The following is a 22,026-nucleotide window of genomic DNA, read 5'->3' as shown; positions in this document are numbered from 1 at the left end:
TGAGATTCAAGTAATTTGGGGACAATAGATTGTCGAGGGCATCATTCTCTGGGAACAATGGGAGAATTAAGAAGCTCACAAACCTGTGAAATATCTTAGGTTGGGCTGCCATGGAAATCCTCACATGAACTAATTTTTTTTTTTTTAACCTAGCTAAAAAAAATAAAGAAAATAACCCAACTAGAAAGCTTTCTCCCAAGAGAACTTGACTGAGAAAAGCAGGTCTCCTGGGGATTTTGTGAGAGTTATATGCAGAGGACATGGATTGTGGGGGTGAGGAATTCATATCACAAGTGAGTGCACGATCTGGTAGCTCAGAACTGCTGAGATGGTGACAGATAAGCTCTTTCCTGAAAAATGGGCCGAGCATATGATATATCAGCTGTACAGAGAAAATGCATGGCCTTTATTATCCAAGAAAGCTAGGGAAGATAATGGTTTCCATTGTGTTAAATTGTCGAAGTGGGCAGGATCTTCCACTGAACAGGCCTTCTCTGAATTTGACCACAACGACAGAACCGTCCTTAAATATGGCAAATGCATTCGTCATTCTACTAGGTTTATTTGAATTATCATATGCTCGTTGCTGACTCTTTGAGACATGGGAGTATTAAAATGTTTTCTGATATTTTTAGAGCCAAAGAGAGAGCGGGATCTAGGTGCAGTCCTATTTGTGTGTTTAACATATTATTGGAGAGCTACATACGCAGAAAAGTGCAGTACCTGTAACACGTGCACAGCTTGATGAATTTCCACAACCTGAGCACACCTGAGTAACAAGCACCCAGATCAAGAAACTCCCATCTAGGATCTCCGGACTCCCCGCTCATTCCCCTTCCTAATCACTCTCTGTTCCCAAGGGTGACCTCTTCCAGAAATTCACTTTGCCTGTGTAATAAATTTCATAAAGATAGAATCATTCAGTATGTCCTCCTTTGTGTCTTGCTTCTGTTGCTCTACAGTAATTTTAAGCATCCTCTCTGTTGTTGCCTGTACTTGTAGTTTGTTCTTCTGTATTGCTAAATCCCATTGTGCGATTACACCTGAATATGTTTAGCCATTTCAGTATACATGAATATGTAGATTATTTTCTAGTCTGGGTGATTACGAAAATCCTTGAACCTGCCTTTTAATGAATATGTGAACATATTTCTATTGGGCGTACACCCAGGAGTAAAATGGCAGCATCCTAGAGTACACATATTTTCAGGTTTGGTTTGAGACTGCCAAATGGCTTCCCAAAGTGATTGTATGTACCACTTTACGCTTCTGCCAGCAGTTTAGGAAATTTTCCTATTTTTACAGCATTTTTTAAAGGCATAATTTACATACCATAATATACAGCTATGGTAAATGTATAATTTGATAATTTTAGTAAATTTATACTTGCGCAGCCATCACTGCAGTCCAGTTTTAGAACATTTTCATCACCACAGAAAGTTCCTTCCTGCCCATTTGCAGTCAATTATTTCTCCTGCCCTCAACCCCAGGCAACCTCAGGTCTGGTTTTGTCTTTCACTTGGTGTTAACAATTTTAACATTTATCCATGTTTGGCATGTATCAGTAGGTCATTTTTTTGTATTGCTGAATTGTGTCCCTATTTTTTAAAATAACAGCTTTATTGAGATTTAATTCACATACCATGAAATTCATTCTTTAAAGCGTACACATCAGTAGTTTTTACTGTAGTCACAAAGTCATGCAACCATTTCTACCATTTATTTCTGGAACATTTTCATCACCCCAAAAAGAAACTCTATCTATAGCAACCACTCCCATTCTCCTTCTCTTCTTCTGCTCTGTATCTCCCTCTCTCTAGGGCTAGGCAACCACTAACGTACCTTTTGTCTCTATGAATTTGTCTATTCTGGACACTTTATGTAAATGGATCATATATGACTTTTTTCACTTAGCCTATCAAGGTTCATCTGTATTGGGGGGGGTACATATCAGAATTTAATTCTATTTTATGGCCAAGTAATATAGCACATAATATGTGGAGGTGCCATATTTTGTTTATCCATTTATCACTTAATGGACATTGAGTTTCTTCTCCCTGTTGGCTGTTATGAATAATGCTTTTGTGAACATCCGTATCCAAGTTTTTGTGTAAATATACATTTTCAAGTCTTTTAGATGTAAACCTAGGAATAGCATTGTTGGGTCATATGGTAACTTTCTGTTTACAGTTTTGAGGAACTATCAAACTATTTTCCAAAGTGGTGGCATCAGTTTACATTCCCATCAACAGTGTATGAGCGTTTCAATTTCTCCATGCCCTCACCAACACTTGTTATTGTGCATCTCTTTTATTTTCACCAACCTAGTGAATATGAGGTTGTATCTCTTTATAGTTCTGATTTCCATCTCCCTAATGATGATGATCTCCCTGTTTGTTTTTAAATGCACATGTCATGGAACCAGAGCCCACATGACCAAATGTTCCTCCTTTTTTTTCCCTAACGAGACTCAAGTAACTCAGCGGCACTATAGGCCAAAAGATGGCCTACGCATCATCAGACAGCCTGGAAGACTTAGATTATTGACCTTAGAGATGTAAGCAGGAAAGAGCCAAAGCACGGAACAAGTCCTTTTCCTTCCTCTACTCTTCTGTGAAAAAAAGTTTTAAAAAGAGAAGGAGTGGTATTCTGTAATCTTCAGGTAATTCAAAAACAACAAAGCCTGCCTGATTGGTATTCGCTATCTGATAATTATTGGAAGCTTTCAATGCCCAGGAAAGCCATGATGTTTTATGCATTTATCGGGCTATTGTCATGGAAGAAGGAAAAAGTAAATTAATTACATAAGGCAGGAGTCATTTACCTTTTTTGGTTGAGGGCCAGATAGTAAATGTTTTTGGCTTTGTGGGCCATATGGTCTCTGTTGAATCCTGGGTATTTGTGGGACATTGGTTCCAGGACCCCTACGGACACCAATATCCTTGGATGCTCAACTCCCTTATATAAAATGGTGTTGTATTTGCATATAACCTAAACACATCCTCCAGTATACTTTAAAATATTTCTAGAGTACTTATAATATTAATGCAATGTAAATGCCATTTAAATAGTTGTTTACTGGTTTTTATTTGTACTGTTTTTTATTGTTATATTGCTGATTTTTATTGTTTTTTTTTTTCCTTCCAAATATTTTTGATCTGTGGTTGGTTGAACCCATGCATGCAGAAGCCGTGGATATAAGTGCCGACTGTACTCAGTTCTACCAGTATAGCAGGAAGGCACCTGCAGATGATATGTAAATGAGTGTAGAAAATGTCTGGCAGTAAACCTTTATTTACAAAAAAAGATGGCAGACCAGAGTTGGCCTTGGGACTGTAGTTTACTGACCCCCACTTTAGGGAGTAGCTTAAACTGAGTTGGAGAAACCTAAACTGGTTAATCATAGACTTGTTGTAAGATACATATTTTCTGTCTTGAAGATACTGTGAATGTGTTGGATCTGTGTTTCCATTCCACTGAAAGATCCTAGGACCAACCAGAGATTCATTAACTTGGTAACCGCGCACTTACCAATTCACTTTAACACCCAGTCACCTTTCACATCAGAGGGATAACCAGAGCCTCAATTGACTGAATATAGCTCCCCTCCTCCCCTGTTCCCCTGGCTATGATTTTGAACTTGAGGCAGCCAGTGGTGGGGGCCTGTGTTCATGCGCTCATATTTTGTCAGGATGACTGGACATCCTGGAATAGAGAATACAGAATCCAGCCTTTCAGTGCCAAGCACAAGAGGCAGGGCCCCTTAAGAAAGGAATGGGGGGAAAGTCATCTTAATATTGTATTGTTGCTGAAGAAAGACTGCTATATGGATGTCGTCCATAAAAAATAATAAAGCTTTAGTTCCAGTAAATGGAAACAATATTTAGGCTCGGTGGATTGTTCAAGGGACATGTGATTTGCCTCTCTGCCCTTTGTCAGTAAATAACTTGAACAGACTTTAGGATTTAATGGGCTGTCATTTCAGTTATTCTGCAACACATCCTGGGCACATGGGAGAGCATTCAGTGATTAAGTGCTGAATACTGTCTATTGTGAAGACTTTTGGAACAGTGAACAGAGAAAAATAACTTTCCTTCCAACAACATGAAACATATGGTTTATTAATTTAACCAAACCTGTTCAAACCACAGTGGAATCAAAACAACTTGATCTGATAATTTGATTTGATGGCTTAATTAAAATGACACTGTATAATGTAATAAAAGCAAAGGAAATGGAGAGGACAGTGGACTGTGTGCATACCCTCTGGGCTCCTAAGCCAATGTCGTGTTTTTTTGGTGAATGTTTTTTTGCCTCTGCTGATGGAGGGATCTCTTTTTTAGCTATGTTTTCAATGCAAACATTGCTTCCTGTTTTGGTTAAAAGCAGTTTTAAAGGACATATACCACTGCGCAAGGAAGCCTGAGTAACTAGCCTATTTAAAATCAGTACATTGAGAAAGAGGGTCACATTTTCTCTCCAAATTAGCAAACAAAGAAGTAAATCCATGATTGCTTTAAAAAAGAGTTTGACAGTGAAATCATGGTTTTCTGCTATTTTGGGAGAAAATATTAATGTTGTTCTATTTTCAGTTTAATCATTTCTACTCACCAGATTAATGAGCTTGAATTACTTATCTTATTAAAAGAAGCTCTGATATGAACACTTAATGCCCTTGCAGGCAGCTGCCCTCCCAGAAACTCTTCCAGAAAGTTATCTTGTTACAGCCAGAAACTTTTAGCATAGGAAAGTGTTAAGAAAAACACATTTTTCATGCAGCCCCTGTGGAGAGTTTTTAACCCCCTTCTTTCAAAAATAATTTTCAATTGTCATTCTTTTTTAACCTTGAGTGTTTAAGAAAGAAGACAAAAAAAGCAAGTCTATTTCAAGACCCTTGGAACATCCTAGACTCTCATATTTTGAAGGTCCTGCCATGTTATATCCAACGTTTTTAAATGCTCAGACATTTCATGATTACTCTTAAGTTTTTGTAAATATATGAGTTGGTGTTAAGTTGCATTTGATTGGTTGACATAATGTTGATATTTTATAGACTTTTAATGTAGCATTAAATATTTGGTTTCAATTGTTATAGCTAGTAAATGTCTTTTCATATGTCAGACATTTTTGTCCAGCTTTGAAAAGCTCATTGACTCTAAGAGTGGTGCCGGAAACACCCATGGTTAGAAAGGCAAGCAAGAGAGCCGGGTGCTGTGGCACACGCCAGTAGTCCCAGCTTCTTGGGAGGTAGCGGCACGCGGATCACTTGAGCCCAGGAGTTTGAGGCCAGCCTGGGCAACATAGTAAGCCTACATCTCTTACAAATAAAAGAAACAGAAAGTCTGGGAAGAGGTTTTTGTGCGCCAGATGCTGTGCTATCATTTTTTTTTTTTTTTTTTTTTTTTTGAGACGGAGTCTCGCTCTGTCGCCCAGGCTGGAGTGCAGTGGCTGGATCTCAGCTCACTGCAAGCTCCGCCTCCCGGGTTCACGCCATTCTCCTGCCTCAGCCTTCTGAGTAGCTGGGACTACAGGCGTCCGCCACCTCGGCCGGCTAGTTTTTTGTATTTTTTAGTAGAGACGGGGTTTCACCGTGTTAGCCAGGATGGTCTCGATCTCCTGACCTCGCGATCCGCCCAGTCTCGGCCTCCCAAAGTGCTGGGATTACAGGCTTGAGCCACCACGCCCGGCCTGTGCTATCGTTTTCTATTCATAGTTGTTTTATTTAATCCTCAAAACAACCTCTGCCAGGATTCGCTTTTCATCCATTAAATATTTATTGACCATCTACTATAAACAGGTTCTAGGCACTAGAAGTAAAGTTGAACAAGTGTTGATCCCTCATCATGGAGTGTACATTCTAGAAGGGAGAAATAAATAAACACGTCCACTGATGATAGGCTTCAATGTTGTCCCAAAGGGAATCAAATCAAGTCGTGCGCTAAGAGTGGTGGCGTGTGGTGAGGTCGTGGGGAGGAGCCCGTCTTGGGATAAGGCAGGTGAGGACAGAGAGCCAGCCCTGTAGAGATCTGGAGAAGCAGGTCATTTGCAAGGGCCCTGAAACATGGCATCCAACCCAGAGCAAGGTAAACAAAGGGGAAGCAAGATCAGAGAGAAGAGGCTGGAGAAGTAGGCAAGAGCAACTCTGACAAAGACTTCTTTTGGTAGAGTTAAGATTGTTAGGAATTAAGATCTTACGGCAATGGGAAGCCTCTGCAGGGTTTTAAACAGGACTCTGGAATAATCACAACAGTCTATAAACTTATCACTCTGGCTGTTGTATGAATAATGCTTGCAGAGGACTTGCATTGGAGTCTGCACGACCTGCAAGAGACTGATAGAAATATCGTAGGTTGGATGAGGATGATCATAGTAAAGGTATAAGTGATCATTAGGGATGGACTTTGGAGGAGAACTTTGGGGATTTACTAACAGTTTGGATGGAGGGATGGGTAGGGTGAACAAAGAGAGAAATGTAGTAGTATTGTTTCTCTTTAACAAGTGAGGGGTCTAACGTTCAGAGAGGGTAAGTAAATCATTCAGAGCCTCTCAGCCAGGAAGTGGTAGACCTCAGATGTGAACCAAGATCCTCTTATGTCCACACGCAGTGTTCTTTCCATCGTCCAAGGACTGCCATCTTCCACAAAAACCTGCAAGTGGTGCCTCTGTGTTCTGGATATCATCAGGTGACTTGAACAACACAGCTTATTACTCCTTCCCTGAATGAAGGAACTTTAAAACTAAACATACTTGTGGGAATCGGGTGCTCTTACCTTCCTGAAAGTAATCACTGGGCTCAGTCTTTATTTGCTTGGCTTTTATCTATTTTGTCAGGTTATCTTTGGTGCTCAGTGCATAGGTTACTGGTCACAGGGTTAGTCCTGAGAGTCCTGCACCCACTTGATCTGCACCGTGGGGCCATATAGGCAAAAGATCTTGTGCATCCTTGGATCAGAAGGGCCTAACATAGTACCTGGTACATAGTAGGTGCACAGTCATTGCTAAGTGAATGAATGAATAAATAATAAGACAGGATAAGGCAGTGTTAGAATACAGACTTGGGATTCAAGCAAACCTAGACTCAAATCCTAGAAACCATTCACTCGTTTGTGACCTTGTTCAAGCTAATATCTAAGCTTCTATTTCCTTGCCTCTAAAATAGAGATAATAAGGCAGAGCCCAGTGGCTCATGCCTGTAATTCCAACACTTTGGGAGGCCAAGGTGGGAGGATCACTTGAGACCAGCATTTCCTGACCAGCTTGGGCAACAGTGAGACCCCATCTCTACCAAGAAAAAACAAAAAAAAATTTTTTTTTTTAATTTTTTTTTTCAGCTGAGCTTGGTAGCACACACCTGTAGTCCCTAAGCTACTCAAGAGGCTAAGGCAGAAAGATCACTTCAGCCCAGGGGGTTTGAGGCTGTAGTGAGCCATGATCATGCCCACTGCACTCCAGCCTGGGTGACACAGTGAGACCCTGTCTCAAAAAATAATAGTAATAAAATATAATAATCACACACTCTCTTCCTCAGCCAGTGGCCTTTTAAATGAGACTGATAGTGCGGGATCTTGGACATGGAAATTACTCTGCAAATAATTGTATCTTCTTATCTGTAGGTCAGCAGTAGCTTCTTTGTATGCCCAGGACAACCTGTTGTATGTGACATGATCATTGGAGAATGTATTTTGGAATAAGGGTGCCATGCCGTCTTCCTGTTAGAAATGTGAAGCCAGGCTGTTTGAATTTGTTGAAACCTTTCTAATGAAATGTATAATCCTTAAGGTGGTCCACACACCAAGTCCTGTCCCCCTCCCCAGCCCCATCTTGTACTTTCCTTCCCTTGGCATCCTACACTTCAGTCCAGCAGCCATTCTGCAGTCCCAGCAGGCTGTGCCCTCTACCTGGAAGGCCCTTGTCCCACCTCAGTACCTAACTGACCCCTCCTCAGCCTTCACAACACAGCTCAAGGGTCCCTTCCCCAAGGAAGTTTCCTGACTGCCTTGACCCAGCCACTTGTTTTAGGGCACCAGTACCTTTCCTTATAGTACTTACCCCAGTTGGATTTTTACATCTGATTATGTGATATGTGATTTTTTTCCCTAATATCCAGCTCTCTCACTACCCCATAAGCTCCATGAGGGTTGAGACTGTTTTCCTTTTCTCTGTTTTTATTATGGTCACCATTGACTCTTCAGTAAATACTGGATTGGATATGTTGATGGGTGGGTGGGTGGATGGATGGAGGGATGGAAATGTGGATCCATGGATGGATAAGAGGATGGATGGATGCATGGATAAATGCATGGATCCATGGATGGATGGGAAGATGGAGGGATGGATGGATGGATCCATGGATGGATTAAGCTAACGTATACATACCAGGTGGCCAGGAATAAAAAAATTCTTACCAAAAGAGTTGGCACAACTGGGACATGTATGATGTAGCCCGGGCTGGGTGCTCCTATTGGGGAGCACCAGGCATCTGAAGCAGGATGTCATGCCAGTGCTATTTCCTGAAATCAGAGAGGCTCCTGGGATTGGGGAAGCCACCTTTTACTCTAACCAAAAGCCACCTCGGATGGAAGCATACATTTCAACAAAACATGGAGTGAGGGCTTTTCTGTCTGCCTCAAGGAACAGCCTAAAAGCAGAGAATGGAGCCACTTAGTGTCAGGCACTGGTGTCAGGATGTTCTCAGGCAGAATTGGCTGTTATGGCTTGGGAGCGGTTGAGCTGATATTGGTAGCAGACTCCAGGGGCCATCTAGCGTTTTCACACTTTATGAATATTACCTAATTACTTAATCCTCCCCATCTCTAGGCAGGTAGACAGAGTTTGATCTTCAAGTCCAACTTAGCAACCCTCCTCTGTCTTCTGCCTTTCTTTGCTCACTAGAAAAATCTTCTCTGACATGGGGTTTACTTGTTTGGGCACCATGGTGCTCCTGAACAGCAATCTGGAAATTAATAAAGGCCAACAGCTTCCTTACTCCCAGAACAGCACACTTCCCCTTTTTCACTAACTAGCATTTACAGCCTATGAAACATGAGGCTGTGAGACACTGGTGTGCCTCTCGTTGGAGCCATAGGAGGTATCTAGCTGGGAAACAGACTATTTATCTTCCCCATTCATCCCACTCATTATTCCTCAAACAAACACGGGTTGGTTGAAGCTGTTTTTCCTCAGGTATCTGTCCGGGAATATGGACAGAATCCTTGCTTTCCTAGGGCATAAGAAACAGTCTCATCTCCCTGCCCCTGAAGCCTGAAAATCAAAGAACAACTGTTAAGACCCAGAAGCGGGAGCCCCGCGTGGTGTCCTCTTGAGTCAGGCTTTTCTTATTCCTTCTCAGCACAGCCAGTGGTCGTTACTGTTGCTGGCTTCACTCCTGGGCAGCTCTCTTGACTGGTTTTGTGATTCCTAAGCACTGGCTTGGACCGAAATGAGTATCTTGGCTGTCACATTTCAAATCTCTGCCTGTGCTGAGAAGGCACTGCCTATATGTCTGAGACTAAATGCTGTCAGGTATTATCAAGTGCACAGAGCTATGCAATTCTTTGCTTCCAGGCTGGCACCAGGAAAGGCTTGCCAGAAGAGAAGAGCCTTCTTGGTGAGGGGTGTGCTGACTGTTTAAAACTTGGTTTTCAGCCACCGGCTGCGAAGCCTAAGCTCTTCAGAGTGTATGGACCCATTTGCCAGGGGCAGCCAAGAGACTCAGGTGGCTCAGTCCCTGCCATGTGCTGAATCGATGATTCCACTTGGGCTCACTCTCGGGCAGTGCCTGCCCATAACCTGGTCTCTCCATGCAACTGACAGGCTCCCTGGTTCCTTCTTGGGTCCCTTTGACCAAGTCTTGGCCTAAGGGCAGTACCCAGGTGTGGGAGACCCTGAAACCATACCAGATAGGGCCATCCTTACCAAATGACCAGTTGGTTCAGATGCCACATCTGGGGATTGAAATGAGGTTGGAATCCAAACATTGGAGTTCATCCTACCACTCCACCCACACTCAGCCGGAACAGAGAACAAGTACGAGTAGCAAGTGGCCAGGAGGTAGCGGAGATACAGAGTTAACAGGTGAATGCCGTGCATGAGCCAGGACACTACTTTTAAGCATAGTAGGTACCAAGCCGAGCAGATTACCTGTTTCCAAGAGAAATTATTTTGAGGCTCAGATGGAAAACAAATGAGGGCACCTTAACCATTTGCATCATAATAATGCAGAATCAATTATTTCCATAAAATCCCAGCTAAAGCCATCTGTATGGGTCACTGGTTGATTTCCTGACATGGCTGTTGGAATCACTAATAAAAACGGCTCATGGGATCTTAGATCTTGGATAGTGTTTGGATACCAGTCTTGCATTGCTAAGGGCACTTTTAGAGCTGTATTTTAGGTGATCCAGCCATTTCTTCATAGTAAAGGGGACTACAACATTATCTCAGCAGTGGGAAACAGGAGAAAAACATCGTTATAAAGGAAGGACACTGGGCATTTACCATCCTAGCTCCGTAGCCGGGTCTGTGATTCAGACCCTCAGTTGGAGCCCTTCACTAGGGCTAGGGCAAGACCTGGGGAGAAGGTAAAAGGTCAGAAGCACCACGTGGGAAGGATGCTATGCTCAGTTACAATGGGATAGGTCCACTTTGCTCACTTAGTAGGAAATCACAGCATCATGACGTTGAAAGGGAGGGAAGGACCCCAGGGTACATGGAATCCAGCCTTCCACCCAGCATCCAAGATGCACGCAGCTGTTATCAAGTGAGACTGGGAAGATGCTTCATCCTGAACTTTGTCACCTCCCTTAGCGCTGAGCTGAACAATGCTCTTTCCGGCACAGGACGTGGACACCTCCCTTGGCCTTTAGCTCTCAGAGGAAGAGGGATATCATGTAGAAAAAAGAATCCAAGGAGGTACGAGAGGTTAGTGAGAACATAATGTGGGAAGTCGAAACCAATGCTTGAACTGGAGAACTGAATTTCTGCCTCTGCTTTCCCAGGTACTGCCTGTTTCTGTTTTCTGAGCATGTAGCTCTGTTACATGCACAGCAGAGACAGCCAACAGGATAAGAACAAGTTTTCAAATTTGCTTTCTTCCATGGTAATTGCAACACAGAGCATCTAATACTCATTTGCTTGCTGAGAAACTGAATTGTAATTCAGGGCTTGTTCATGGAAAGGGAGATGTCATTATATTGTGTAGAAGAAATGGCCGCAGGTAACAGGTGGCATCAGTGGAGACACCATGGATTTAAAACTTGAACGCAGTTGTCCTAGCACTTAGGAGAATCTGGGGACAACTCTGCACCAGGGTCCCACATCAGAAGAAGGTGAAGGGCTGGCCAGCAAATTCTGACCTTGGCAGCCAGATCCACCCCAGGATGAACCCCAGCTCCAGTGCTTCCTAGCTTTGAGAACTAGTCTTGGGCCACCACTATCCTCCTCATTCCCTGCTCACCAGCCACACTAGTTTCCTTCCCAGTTTTCTCATCACAGGGCCTTTGTACACACGGTTTTTTTTCTCTCTGACACACCCAAGCCTCCTTTTTTCCTCTTTCCTCTATAAACACCTACTCATTGTTCAGATTTCAGTTCAAACTATGCTCAGTAAGTTCTCTAAGCAACTCCCCAAGTTTAGGTCAGGGTTCCTCATTAAACCTTTATACGTAACTACTAAAACGTTTTCCTTAAAAAGCATGTAATTATATATTCCTTAGTGCTGGATGGGTTTAACCATTTTGGTGCCATGGACTCCTTTAGCTTATCTTCTCATATTGACGGTTTTAGATGCTTAAAATATAATAGATTACAGAGGAAGCCAATTATCCTCAGATATTTTCGAAATATCTTTAAAATTGTACTAATTTATCTGCTTCTTGATGAGGGCATTAAATTACAAGATCCAGCCGCAGATCTAAAAATCATAATGTTGAAATAATGATGAACATGAAGGAAATTCTGAAATACAACTGAGTCCTGAACACCATGGAGACTGGGGTGTCCGCACAATCAAATATCCCGTATAAATTTCGAGTCTCCGAAAAGTTAATACTAAGGCCTTACCAGTAACATACACAGTCAAGTAACACATATTTTGTATGTAATATGTATTATATGCTATATTCTCACAATAAAGTAGGCTAGAGGAAAGAAAATGTTACTAAGAATATTATAAGGAAGAGAAAATGTGTTTACTGTTCATTAAGTGGGAGTGGATCATCACAAAGGTCTTCATCCTTGTCATCTTCATGTTGAGTAGACTGAGGAGGAGAAAGGAGAGGAGGAGTTGGTTGCCCTGTCTCAGGGGTGGAAATTCACTTATAAATTGACCCATGTGGTTCAAACCTGTGTTATTCAAGGGTCACCTGTATTGGTAATCACTGTAATCTGATAGGAATCGCTTTGTGATTTCTTTTGGTGATTATCACACAAGTCTTGTAACACTACTGTAGTTTGTTGCCAACATTTAAAATGTAAGGAAATGCCACATTTTAGTTAGAGATTAGTGAAAATAAAAGTGGACTTTTTTGCTACCTAAGTCCACAGACTTCGGTGAATTCTATCCAGATCTCCTAAGGACACTCAAGTTAAAACGGGAAGGAAGTTTTTTACCTGCTGGGACAGCTTTCCCCTTTTAAGCTCTTGGAGTAATGCTCCTGACATCTTTATTAGCATCTTGAAGATAGGAAAACAGTTATGGGACGGGTATGGGGCAAGTACATACATGACTGCTCCACGGAGTCCCCTGCCAACTCTGGTTCAGATTCCAGCAGATTGGGTTTCAGTCGTCCATTCTCTTCTCACTCTGGTTCCTTGGCCCAGCCCAGTAGCTTGGTGTCTCTGACCCCGGTGTCCTCGTCTTTCATGGGGAGAATGGAGCCCAGCTCTTGGATTCAGTTACGCATTATGTGCGGGGGGTTGATCCGAGATGAATGCACAGAGCCAGGCCCAGGGCATGGGCGTAGCAGCCGCAGCTCTAGCTAGAAATGATGCAGATGGAAATGCACATACACTGGAGCTGGGGTCCTGCTTTGACTCCGTCGTTCCCAGTTCCTTCCTCCATGTGGTTGGCCCGTCTTGAGCTCTTGGGCGGGGATGGGGGAGGCAAAACCCCAGGCACCAAGATTCCAGGTTTGACGTCCTGTGAGGGCTGCCGAGGAGGATTCCGTGTTTACCTAGACCTCTTTGATACAGCCCTTCAAAAACAGAGTTACTCCCTGAGGCCATTTCTCTGGAAATTTCCCCTAAAGGATTCCATATTTGAAGGTGATAAAGAAATGACAGGCATTGAAGCAGTCTAAGGCAAGGCTTGGGCTCTGTTCAACCTGACCAGTTCCCTCCTGCTGTTAAGAGGAGACGCCTCCTGATCTTTCTCCCCGCCAGGGCCAGGCAGTCCCCGAGGAAGAGGCATCTCCCCCACGGTCCTCTGCTGGCTTAAGCCAAGCTGTTCCCTCTGACAGCGCCTCTGTGGCATATGATGTCGCAACACCTCCCACCCAGGAAGCGGCAGTTTCATCTGTGTTAACAGGCACTGTGAAATAATGAATCTGCACCAAATTGCTTTGTTTGAGTAGTGCTGTCTCTTTGACTCCTGATCAATATTTGGCTAGTTGCCTCGGGTGTGAAACTCCGAGGGGGCAGGTGCTGGGAGAAGGCCCCTGGAGGAACCTTTAACTCCAGATAGTTTAAGGCACTTGGAAATGACGCTGACTTTCAGACAGAGCATATCGCATTAGGTTATCTAAAGGCCCAAATGAAGAGGATGGGGTGGGGGAGGAGAGCCTACTATTTATTTGTGGAACCACTGAGAAAATACCCTTGATATTGATTTAGAATCAGAGGACCTTGGGTGCTCTGCTAGAAGCCTCTTCGTTACTTAACGAAGCCTGGGATCATAATTAAAGGTGATTCAGAGTGAAGGCAGAAATTCTCAGAGCTAGTGACGAGCAGCACATAGATGCCTGTGAGAAACAATCAGACCCCAGTGGGAACATAATCAGACCCCTGAGAGGGGAAAGGCTGGTGTCAGGAGGCCTCACAGGGGATATTTGTTTAGAGATCCGGGTGTGGCACCTCCTGCATGACTAAAAGGCTTCAATTTGGTACAAAAGGACATATCAAGAAGCCTGTCAGACTCCCTTTGTTAGGTGCAGTTTACAAGGACCATAGGGAAGAGATAGAAAAGTACAAGTGTTGGGCATTTGTGGTGTGCCCTCGAGAGTGCTCCTGGTGTTCATTTCAGACCAGTAGAAAACTCACCTCGCCTTGTGGGCCAGAGAGCTGCCGGGGAAGTGGGCTGAGCAGAGGCAATGGGGAGTGTTGGGGACTATGGCAAAAAAAAAAAAATTGAGTATACACCCCCCTCTAAAGGAAATTGTTGCTTTCCTCCTCTAGCTCACCACTGCCATGTATGGATGCAGGCCTAATTTTAAAGCCCATATTTATATGAAAATATACCATTTTTTTTTAACACTGTGTGGGACATACAGTGTGTCCATATACTCACCATTAGGCCTGAGGCCCACAACTTTGGGTTTACCCACAGCGTTCCCTCGTCATCCTCACCGCAACCTTGTGAGGAAGAGAATTGCTAGACCCTAGTCACCCATTTTACAGATGAGGGCACGGGATTTGTACGGGTCTGGCTCCAAAGTCCACACTTTCTATTATACCAGCTCTTCCAAACTGATCTATCAAATTCTGTTTTGCTGTGTTTGCCTGTTTCCTGTTTGGACTTTTGAGGGAGGTGTTGTTTGAAAGAAGGGTTTCCATCACCTCAAGAGCAAGCAGAACTTTGGAAGCACAAGGCACAGTGGTGTCTGCCTGCTCGCTTGCCTGAGTTCTTTGACGGCTGTCTGGTTCTATCGTTGCTCCAGCCGCCAAGCATCGGTGGTTTTTGTTCCCTCTGTAGACTGAATGCTTTTCTTATTAGCAGAAGGCATGAGTTCAAGACCAGAGACAAGATCCTCAACAAATTTGAGGCTTCTGGCAGTGCCCTCAGGAATGAATTGTGTGGCACTGATTTTGTACATGGAATCCTCTTCACTAAAGGATGCTCAAAACAGCGTCCCTCATTCCGTCAGAGAAATGCGAGCCCCTGCCAAGGGTACCAGTGATAGGGAGCTTGTTCCCTGCCCGGGAGATGCTTGCAGCTCAGTCAGAGGGACACAGAGGCGGGCAGGTGGTGTGGGCATAGGGTGATGGGCACCATGAGGAGGGAAGCAGTGAGAGTACAGGAGGACACGGGTGGCCCATCGGCCTCAGAGGGGAAGCAGGGTGTTGAAGCTGGAATTTTTTCTTTTCCCTTTTTGTTTTTTTGTTTTTTTTTTGAGATAGGGTCTTATCGGTCACCCAGGCTGGAAGCAGAGTGGCATGCTCAAAGCTCACGGCAACCTCCACTTCCTGGGTTAAAGTGATCTTCCCACCTTAGCCTCCTGAGTAGCTGGGAGTATAGGTGTGCACCACCAGACCTGGCTAATTTTTCTACTTTTTGTAGAGCCGGGGTTTCGCCATGTTATCCAGGTTGCTCTCGAACCCCTGGCCTCAAGCGATGCACCCACCATGGCCTCCCAAAACGTTAGGATTACAGGCGTGAGCCACCACGCCCAGCCTTGAAGCTGGATCTTTAAGGGGACTGGGGTGGGGGCTGGCCAGAGATGAGTCCATGAGGAGGAAGAGGGCAAGCCATGAGGTTGACGATGTGGAAGGGGATCATGTCACACAGGACCTATGGACCAGGGGAAAGACTAAGGATGTTGTTCCATGTACAATCAACTTTTTGTTCATTCAGCAAATATTGATTGAGAGCCCTCTACGTGCCAGGCACTGTCTTAGATGCAAGATAATTAACCAGACAAGACAGAAAAGGCGCCAGCCTTGTGGAGCTTCCATCTAGTGGGGGAGATAGATAATTACAGATCGTCGATGAAGTCAATAATACAACTCCACGTACTAGTAAGTGCTGGGAAGAATCTAAGCTCTGTGAAGGAGCAGGCCTGTCAGCCTGTGCTGAGGGACAGAATTCAGTGCCAAGAATACAGTGCAGATGATAATTGTGTTTCAAAAAAGGGCTTGACCTCTCCTTACCATCTCAGTCCAGGATCAGCACTGATCCACAGGCCTAAACTTACTCCCCACCACCTTTTGTGTAGCCATGAGCTAAGAATGGTTTCTATATTTTTAAATAGTTGGAAAAAATCAAAAGAATATTTTGCAACACATGAAAATCCTATGAAGTTGAACTTGTGTCCATAGATGAAGTTTTGTTGGAGCACAGCCACACTCATTCATGTTTACATATTACCTGTGCTGCTTTGTACTTCAAAGGCAGAATCAGTAGTGGCTACGAGAGACCATGTGACCTGCAAAGCCGCAAATATTTACTATCTGGCCCTTTACAGAAAAAAGTTTGCCATCCTCTATTCTAGGCCCTTCCAGTACTCTGCAAATGCCTCCTCCAAATTTGGCCCAGTATACCTAGAAAAAGCCACTACCCAGGATGGGGAGTAGAGAGCAGAAGAGACACCTCATCAGACTGCTCTTCCTATAGCTCCTCAGCCTGCAAAGCCCTGGCCTCATGCTTCTTCTCTGATGTGGGATCAGGGACTAGCATGGATCTTTGGAGGCCGTTAAGTTACAGAATTCCCTTCCTAGTGGGTGATCCCATTAGAGTGAGGCCAGATCTACCTCCTTTGAGAGCTTAACTCAGTATGTTTTTAATACATTGAGACAGTGAGATTCTGTACCATCATTCAAGACAATGACGCTAAGTTCTACTTATTGATGAGGAAATATATCCATGAGTTGTTGAGTAAAACACAACAACAAAAAATTCCAGGGCCGGGCATGGTGGCTCCTGTCTGTAATTCGAGTACTTTGGGAGGCCAAAGTGGGAGGATCACTTGAGCCCAGAAGTTCAAGACCAGCATGGGCAACATAGTGAGACCCTGTCTCTATTTTAAAAATTTAAAATTAGCCAAGTGTGGTGGTACGCACCTGTAGTCCTAGCTACTTAGGAGGCTGAGGTGGGAGGATCACTTGAGCTCGTGAGGTTGAAGCTGCGGTGAGCCATGATCCAGCCACTGCACTTCAGCCTGGGTGACAGAGTGAGACACCAGCTCAAAACCAAACATTCCATTCTAGTGCCATCCACATCCTATTCTATTTCCATCAAATTGTGTGTATGTACTTACAGGTATATAAAGCGATAACTGCATGTTGGAGCCCCAGAATGTTCACAGTCGTTTTCTCTGGGCACTGAGATTTGGGGTGAATTTTTTTCTTTTAACTTTCTTTTTACTTTTTTGTACTACTTGGGTTCCTTTTTAAAAAATATTAACATGAATCATCTTAATGCACACAGAAAAACCCATCTATTTTAATTTCAAAAAATAAGAAGAATGGTTGCATCTGTATGTGGGTGACAGAATTATTTATGGGGGTATGATGTAACTGCCAGAGAGGGATGCTTCCCGGTACAGCATTCATTGCTATTTGGAGCAGGGGAATGAATGGTTGCAGAATAAGGAAGATAAATAAGAACATGGTGGGAGGTGAGAAAAGATAGAGAAGTTAGGAAATCTGACATGGTCATCATTATGGGATATAGAAGTTTCCCAGTATGTACATCTCGGTTCGTTATTAGTATTTGGAACACTGGGGGTGTAGCTATTTCCCGAACTTTCCCCCGCCGCCTCCATGTTCTGTCTTGAAAAACTATGAAGCCACTTAGAAGCTGGAGTATTTAAAAACAGTAGGTTGGCGCCACCTAGTGCCCACGTTCTGTCACTCCGCCCTCACGTCTCCGCGGAAGCCTCCCTTCAGATTCTTTGTTTGATGTCCCTGCTCTGGTGGTATTTGCGCAGCGGACAGCCTGATGCCTCCCAGGGGTTCTGCGGGGCAGCGGGAATGCCTCACTAATTTATTCTCTCCCTCCTGTCTCTGTCGCACAAAGCGAACCTCACCTTTGGCAGTTGAAGAGCAAAAGGTGGCCTCCTTGTCAAAACCAATCTACTTTTCTCCACCAGCCAGGTCCTCAAAGCTGGGCCGTGCGTCTCTGGCAGGAAAGCCATCCTGTTCCCCAGGGCTACCTTGGGATTGGCGCTCTTGGGTAGAAAATGCGGGAGTCTGGCTCCTGGTGGGCCACAGGGCATGTGTGTGGGTGGTCTTTGGAAGATGCCAGCGGGTCGGAACCAAGCTGCGGTCCCCTGGCCTGTGTCTGCCAGCACGCCCACCTACTTGTTACCCGGTTCCTACACCCAAACCAGAAGGTCCTCCTCACTGCCTCTCCCTCTCCCCTGCCCTCCTTACCCAGCACATCACCAAGCCTCTGCATTTTACCTCCTAACTGTAAGCTCTAGAACCGGCCATTCCTCCCTGGTCTTCCAGCAATTGGCCATTGCAGCCCCTCCCTCACAGGCCCCCTCCTCCACACTTGGCTTCTCTGGGGCCTTCTCCACTCAGCCGAAGCTCAGGGGATCTTTGTGAAGCATCAACCTGATTGCGTCATTCTGGGACTCAGTTCTTTCCAGGGGCGTCCAAGGACTTGTGGGAGAAAGGCCAGAGCTCGAATCTGGCTCCGAGGCTTCTCACTACAGCGACACCTGTGCACTGCCTGCCTGTCTTCTCTGTGCCTTGCTCCAGCCCCTCAGACCTTCGTGCCGGGTCCCTTTACAACTCCCACCCCCTTCATCTCCATAAGCTCTCAGCTCTCAGTTACATGAACCTTCCGCAAGGGCATCCTCCCTGGGCACCAAAGCCTGAGCCACCTCTTCCTCTTCCTCCTCTCCCTCCATCCTTTCCTGGAGTGCAGTATTGGCTCTGCGCGCGGGATTTTTTGGTGAGCCTCCATCTCTTACAGTGCAGGTTCTCAGCTGAAGGTGATTGGCCCCCGCAAGCAACCTTTGGCAATACCTGGAGACATTTTTGGTTGTCACAAGTTGAGGATGGGGAGCAGGGCTACTGGCATCTAGCAGGTGGAGGCCAGGGATACTGCTACACAGGGTACAGGACAGCCACCATGAGCAAGGCATTGTCTGGCTCAAGAGGTCATGGGTGCTGAGGGTGAGAACCCCTGCCCTGGACCATCAGCTCCATCAAGGCAGGGAACACGGCCACAGGGGCCTGGACACCTCTGAGAAAGCACACATTTCCAGCTGACTAGATCAGACCTGTTGAGCATTTGTATAACTCATTTAGACCTGTTAAGGTCTCAACACTTTCATAGGTTTGTCTGTAAATAGATTTACATCCACCGTGTCCCTTAAACCTCTCAGCCCCTAGGAATAAGATGAATTAGCCTGACTTTTCCTTACACCCCACGTCAGGATAATTACACAGGGTTCTGCTGTTCCAGAGAAAGTCATCCTTGTGTTATGTGACTTTGCTTTAAAATTACTTAAAGTCTCATTATAAATTTATTTATTTACACTCGGGCCTGTTTACAATAAGATTTTTTTCTACAGTTTTAGTTAGCACGCTCCACCAGTCCAACGGCCTGGCTTCTTCAAAACGGCCATCATGGAAAAAAAGGCTGATGACCATGAGGCTGAAGGGGACACACTGATTAAGGATCTTTTGGAGACAGCTGGGGAAATTTGAATATGGACTATATATGAGATAATAGTATTGAATTCATGTTTAGTTTCTTTGATATGAAACTGGTATTATGGTTACATAGGAAAGTGTCCTCAATCTTGGGAAATGCAGCACAGAGTATCTAGGGTACAAGCGTCAGAATGTTGCAGTGTTTACTGACCTAGCAGAAAAACAGCTCTGTGTGTGTGTGCGCATGTGCATCTGTGTCCCGTGCATGTGTGTGTGCGCGCATCTGTATTCCTTGCACGTGTGTGTGTGCATCTGTGTCCCATGCGTGTGTGTGTGTGTGTGTACAATGTTCTCCCCCTCTTTCTACACACACAGTGTTAAGAGGACCCAGGAGAAGGGAGCATGGGTGCTTCCTGTATTACTCTTCCAACTTTTTGAGGCTGTAGTCCTTAGGGGCACGGATTGAACGGCACATTGTTCTGAAAGCTCCCTGAGCTGAGCCCTGTGTATCTTTAGTTTGCAGCTCTCCACCAATCCACATGAAGGTGCAGCCTCTGAACCAGACGGCACTGCAGGTGTCCTGGAGCCAGCCGGAGACCATCTACCACCCACCCATCATGAACTACATGATCTCCTACAGCTGGACCAAGAATGAGGACGAGAAGGAAAAGACGTTTACAAAGGACAGCGACAAAGACTTGGTATGAAGCCCCTGCTCTGATTTGGGGTACATGCTGCAGAGAGAGACTCCTGCTGCATCTCTCTGCCAGTCACTGCACAGTGTGCCAGCTCTGTGTCATCTGTCCTTACACTGTCTGGTGAACATGGGCACTGCCATTGCTGCGCTGCTCGAGAGTGCCAGGGAGGACAGCAGACGGAGCCTGCTTGGGTGCCATCCCGACCTTACACTTAACAGCTACGCAACCCGGAGAGCCGGTTCATTTCTTTAGATTGGGTCCTTTAAAACTTGACTGCTTTTCCTTTCATTGTTAACAAACAGCCTCAATTAGGCCCTTTTCACCTGATGGGATTATCAATGGGATTATTATAATACTAAATGAGCTATACAAGTATTCAACAGGTCCTATATAACTATATCAAGGTTAGCTATTATTTATTACAATCATTCTCCTCTTCCTCTTCCCCTACTAAAGCTACTGCTGCTCACGTCACCACCATCGCTGTCCACAGTTGCTGCCACTTCCCTTTGTCACAGTTGTTCTGCCTTACACATCTGCAATACCTGCCAAAGCCCTGCAGCTGTGTAATCTTTTCTCTCTTTTCTCAGGTACTCAAATACTATACTATCCGACCTCACTTTGAGCTACACGTGCCTAATTCAACGTCCCCTCTTAAAATTTACATAAATGTTTAGTGTCTAACACACAAGGCCCTTCAGAACAGATGTTTGCAGAAGCCATCTCCTTCCCTATAAAAGCAGACTCTCCACAACTACTGTCTTTAAGTCTTTGCCTAAAAACTCAGAGTGACATATCTGGTTTGAAAGCCTTGTGTTTATTGTTAATCAAAGGAAGGCTGTGGAATAATGAAACCCGTAATTGTACATGCACATGAAAAATGCAATAGCACCAAGTGGGATTCTTAATGACTGTTACCACTTTTTTCCTCCCAATACAGAGTCCTCCGGGCCCATTCAATCAGTTATAGAATAATACTTTTCATAGTTCTTTAGATGAAGATTCTTTTACTTCATTTCCATTTATATTTTCAATTTCCCCACGAGACATTGTTATCTGGGTCACATTAGGGAATGATGAGCTTCGTGAAATCAGAGAGGAGTCTGTTGAAAGGCACCCAAGGTTATGATGTATTTTAACCTTTCTCTTGTCACAACTGGAAGTCCATAAGGGATTTTTCTCTTTCTGAAGTGAGGATGGCTTGCATTAATCAGCAGAAACCATCTAGGCACTTATGCAGTTTCTTGTTCTAAGTGGAAAATAATTAAACATGCAAAGATGAATAGATACCGTCTTGGAGTGAATTCTAATAAATCCCTGCATAGATGGAGTGAAGATTTCGCTCTGAACAGAAGATGGGGTCAGAGGTTTAGAGAATGAAACATAAATTAGTTTCAGAGAAAGAGAGAGATGTAGAGAAAAACATGCATTGACAGCAACTTCTTTCTTATAAGAATTTCTAGGGCTGGTTATTTTCTTTGGGGATACACAAAATTAATTTTTCTAATTCCTCAACGAGTGAAGAGTGCTGACTTAGTGGCAACAAATCTGTTCTCCAACTCATGGTTATTGTGGCCCAGAAACCTGAAAGTAATGCATATTATCTGAGCAGCATTTTCTAGTGGGCATCCGCCTGCCACGTCTTCACCACAAACCTGTGGGCAGGTGTTATTGCCTACCTTTTCCTTTTTTTTTTTTTTTTTTTTTTTTTTGACAGAGGCTCCCCCTTTCCCCCCGGCCGGGGGGTGTTGGCCGGGTCTCCACCCCCTGCAAGCCCCCCCCCCCC

General features: G+C 44.5%; 1 protein-coding gene across 2 annotated transcripts in view; it reads left to right on the top strand.

Annotated features, from left to right (window-relative positions):
- The window catches only part of PTPRG (protein tyrosine phosphatase receptor type G), a 743,582-nt gene that overhangs the window by 617,308 nt on the left and 104,248 nt on the right, over window positions 1-22,026 (top strand). For both annotated transcript variants that reach the window (XM_023200598.2, XM_023200591.2), the window contains exon 9: window positions 20,059-20,243. In XM_023200598.2, coding sequence (XP_023056366.1) covers window positions 20,059-20,243 — 185 coding nt within the window. The remainder of the gene's footprint in view (window positions 1-20,058; window positions 20,244-22,026) is intronic.

Source organism: Piliocolobus tephrosceles, chromosome 2, assembly GCF_002776525.5.
Source record: "Piliocolobus tephrosceles isolate RC106 chromosome 2, ASM277652v3, whole genome shotgun sequence".
Lineage (NCBI taxonomy): Eukaryota > Metazoa > Chordata > Mammalia > Primates > Cercopithecidae > Piliocolobus > Piliocolobus tephrosceles.
Note: the sequence above shows the minus strand (reverse complement) of the source record. Positions and strands in the feature narration are given on the sequence as shown.